This window comes from Nicotiana sylvestris, chromosome 1, assembly GCF_000393655.2.
Source record: "Nicotiana sylvestris chromosome 1, ASM39365v2, whole genome shotgun sequence".
NCBI classification, from domain to species: Eukaryota; Viridiplantae; Streptophyta; class Magnoliopsida; order Solanales; family Solanaceae; genus Nicotiana; species Nicotiana sylvestris.
Window position 1 is genome coordinate 17,244,442 of NC_091057.1, and position 4,561 is coordinate 17,249,002.

Below are 4,561 nucleotides of genomic sequence, written 5' to 3' on the forward strand. Positions count from 1 at the left end.
TCACCAATCTAATAAAAAATAAACTTTCTCCTTCTTCGTAAGGGTGGTCACTCCTAGCTTCCCACTTCCGATCTCCAGCCCACGTTTATCATCAAGTTTATAAATTTGGACTTCTTTTAATTGACTATGCAAGGGCTTGTAATTCTTCATATACATTAAACAATCGATGAAACATGTACTCATTTCACTTGTTGATTGCAGGTTGAGTCTCCTAGGACGACAACTCCATAGCAAAGCATCCACAAGTGTTGGGCACTTCCTAGACTGCCACATAATATCAACATTTAAAACGTCCACTTGGGGGATAGCAATTCTATGGTGTAGTTGCAAATCATTCATGTTGATCTCATTGTATTCGTAAAAGTTAAGGGAAACTTGAGACCAAGATGTCGAGTTTGATAGAAATTTCCTCAACTTGCAAAACCATACCGCATTTAAACTGGAGGAGCAATGGAGAATAATTTTTGAGTGCTTCAATTGTCTTGGCTCTTTTGCAATTTTCAGCTCAGGAGCTTGATCTCCATTATAATCTAGCGATACCAAATTTGGAGCATCAATCTCCCATATGCCCTCACAATCACGAATATACAAGACCTCGAGGGATTCACTTCTGCAAATGTAAAACCCTTCCAACCTAGGAACATTAACTAATTTCAATCTCTCGAGGAATTGAGATTTGGATAGAAGGTGTGGGAGAAATCCATTAGATATCCTCACATATGATAGATCTAAAGATTTCAAATTCTGACATTCAATTACAACATCCAATTCTTCCGATAAATAGCCAAAATAACACGTGTTCAAGAGTGGGTGCTTTAACTTTAACACGCTGGTTTATTTTTGCCCGAATAGAAGCTGACTTGATCTTTTGAAGGTTCAACAACTCAATCTTTTTCAACCCCGGACAATACTCAAGGATTAAAGCAACAAGCAAAGGACAACTATTAAGTAGAGTCTGAAGCATGTTTTCGTCTAAACTTACACGAGAGAGAGAAAGCATTCTCAAAGAATGACAGCTCGCCACGCCATCAGATAATGAAACAGACATCAGATCAAAATCAGTGAGAACCAATTCTCGTAAAGCTTCTGATGCCAAGATTGTGTAAATAGGCAACGGGTATGATGGAATCAAGGTGTAGGTTCTTTTGTATATTGATGGATTCAAGGTGCAATTTCCGTTATACAAAAGATGTTTTACACCATTCTGGAGTGCAATGCCGAGCCACTTATCAATCAGAGGGAAAACATCACGAGAACGATATTCTAAACAATATGAAAATTCAAACTTATCAATAGGGATTTTGTTGACCCTGTATCTCTCCAGGATTGCGTCAATTATTTTGCTGTCTATGGAATACTTACATATGAACTTTAAGTTGGGAAGAGTCGACCAAGCTTGTAGCCATGTTTTGGAGAGAATACTCATCTTAGTTGATTCTTTAATGTTAAGGCAAGAGAGAATTTCATGAATAAGGTAATTGGGCAGTATGTCTGCTGTGGCGAAAGTATTCTCATTATCGTGCATCCATACTTTAAGAAGCCGTTTTTTAACTCCGATTTTGCTGCAAAAATCACTAATCAGCTCATCATCCCGCTTCTGCAATTTCCACCCAACTCTTTCGGCGAATTCCAACATTTTTTTCTTCTGATATTGACTGAATATAGTTCTGATTTGCTTTCTTCCATTAGGGTTTGTTGCGTTAGCCCTCGCCATGGTATAGTTGCCTATGATGCAGATTGTTCAATTTATAGGCTAGAGTTTCAGTAATATGACGCACTCCTATAGGAAGAAAAAAAAGATTATAATAATACTAATTAAATTATATCTTCTAGAATCCTATCATTTAAGTAAACATTCCGTACTATTATTTTTTTCTTCGAAAGAATTGAAATTCACTCTTTTAAGGGCCGTTTGTAACTACAAATTAAGATATTGCTCCGGTTGGTTATGCTACAAAGTATAAGACAATTCCATAATAGCGGACAGATGTGGATGGGTTTATATCTGTTAATTGTTAAAAATTAGTAAATTTCTACACATAAATTTATGTACCGGGTTTGTCCGTTAGAAATACTAGAGACAAATTCAAACATAGTCAGATTTACAAGTGATAGTTGAAAAGTAGTCATAGTTTCAAAAATAATCGAATTTTAGCCACTTTTTATGTAAAGATAAATCTGAACGAAAACATTGTTCAAAATCCGGACAATATTCCAGCATAATTTATTGGAGTTCTAGTATAATATAATGGACTTCTGGTATAATATATTGGAGTTCCGGTATAATATACTTGATTTCCAGCATAACATACTGGAGTTCCAGTACAATATATTGTCCAGCATAATATGCTGGAAGTTCATACACAGGTGCTTCAATCTCCAGTATAGTATGCTGGAACTTTCCGTATGTTAGAGTTCCCGCATAATATGCTGGAAATTCATACATAGGTGCATCAATCTCCAGTATATTATGTTGGAAATTTTCGTATTGCAACAAAATAGAGATTATTTTTCAATGACTTTGCAAACGCCATCTATTTTTCGATTATCAGTCTGGAAACTGGTTAGCCCGTACTATTTTCTTTGTCTTAGCATTATAGAAACAACCAAGAATAGTATTCTCTCCAAAGTATGTCTATAAGCTTGATTGGCTCTTCCCAAATTGGAATTCAGAGTTCATGGTTGCAAACTGCAAAGGCTGTAAATTAGTGGACAAAATCCTGGAGAGATAGAGGGACGAGGAAATCCCTATCGAGAAGTTTGAATTTTCAATTTCAATGTCTGGTTCTGATGAAGTTTTCCTTTCGATTGATAAGTGGATTGGCATCACTTTTCAGAATGGTGTTAAAAATCCAGTATATATAGATGTTAGATCTTCATTCAGGGCCGTATCTACCCTATAAATTTAGGTTCACGTGAACCCATAATTTTCCCGTCAAATTAGTTTTTCTATGTATATAATTTACAAAAAATCTTTAGGAACCGGCCATCTTCTATAATGTGAAGTGGTGCACTAGCTAGATGGTTGTTTTACTTCCCCAAAGACAAGGGACTGAATCCTCTTGAACTTTCTCATTCTAAAGTTTTCTTTCCTTTCTAATTGTTTTCTTTCATTTGTTCTTGTCCTACAGTTTTTTAATTTCCCCTAATCTCAATTTATGCCCAACTCAATTTTCTCGTTACCCTTTTTGATTCTTAGTTTTTAATTGCTTTTACCTCAAAGAATTTTGAATAGTTAGTATAGTTTCTTAAGGAATATTTTAGTTTACTTTTTGTAAGTAATTTACATATAAAGAATTTTTCATATGTTAAGATTTTTTAATATTTTTTGTGCTTCTTTTTGCACTAAAATTTGCACATGTTTCAATTTTTACTGTATTAAATTATTATTAGCATTTTATTTTCCCTCGTTGTTTTGAATTTTGATGGCAAGAACCAAATTGTTTAAGAAGTGTATAAGTTACCTTTTTAAATAGTATTGAAAATTGATAATAAGACATAAAATACTAAATGTTCTCACATTATTTGACATTACTGATCAAAACAATTTTGACACTATTTACAAGCACCACGTTAAATCCGGTGATTCACTCATAAACTTAAAATTCTTAATCTGCCTCTAATTATACCCCTTGCTATTTTAAAAATATTGGCATCAAAATGTCTTGTAAATCTATTTTAACATTCGGGGAGTCAATCCCTAAGGGTCTTGAAGGTTCGGGATTGTGAGGGCATAGTAGAGATTGATGGACCACGTAAATCTTATGTTTAGTTTGTGAAAATAACTTTAGTGTGTTTGGATTAAATCTTGAGAAAGATATTTAACATTGTTTGAGTTTTTGTTTTACTTTTAGGGTGGAAAGTTGTCACTCACCTTAGATTTGATTCCAAGAAAGGTTCTTCTTTTAATACCAAATTTGAGATTTTGGAAACTTTGATGGGTAAATTTCACAAATGGTCATATTATTATGATTTTTTTCACCAAAGTTATATAACTTTGTTTTCTCACACAAAAATTATAAAACTTTCACTAACTCACACAAAAATTATAGCGGTCAGAAAATGAATTTTTTGGTAGTATTTTCTTTTTTATTTTTTTATTTTCAGTCTAATAAATAATTGCCCATTAAAATAGGAATGACTCAACCCGACCTAGCCCAACCGATCCAATATTCATACATATAAATTTAAATAATACTAAAATTGAATAGTAAATCCTTTAAAACATGTTACTTCTATCTTTTATTTTTCTTTTCAAGATTTTTATTCAAATTGATAGTATATTTATTTCAAGTGCTCTCTAACTATAACTTTTATTTCTTTTTTTTTTGTTAGAATCTCATGCATTACGAACTAAATTTTTTATTGGGGAAGAATTCACTTTTATTATTATTTTAACTTACATATATGGATATTGGGTCATGTTGGGTTGGGGTCATTCTTATTTTAAGAAAAAAATATAAAATTAACTGTCCGACCGAAACTAATTGCATTTTCTAGCCAAAATATATAAAGGATGTGTATGTTATATGTATATAATACACACACACACACACACACA

General features: G+C 32.9%; 1 protein-coding gene across 1 annotated transcript; it reads right to left on the reverse strand.

Moving 5' to 3' along the window:
* Positions 1 to 1,714, reverse strand: LOC104246533 (uncharacterized). The gene is made up of 2 exons (XM_070174040.1): positions 797 to 1,714; positions 1 to 744 (listed from the first exon to the last, which is right to left on the reverse strand). The coding sequence occupies exons 1-2, from the start codon at positions 1,712 to 1,714 to the stop codon at positions 1 to 3; spliced, it is 1,662 nt and encodes a 553-aa protein (XP_070030141.1).
* Positions 1,715 to 4,561: the final 2,847 nt, after the last annotated feature.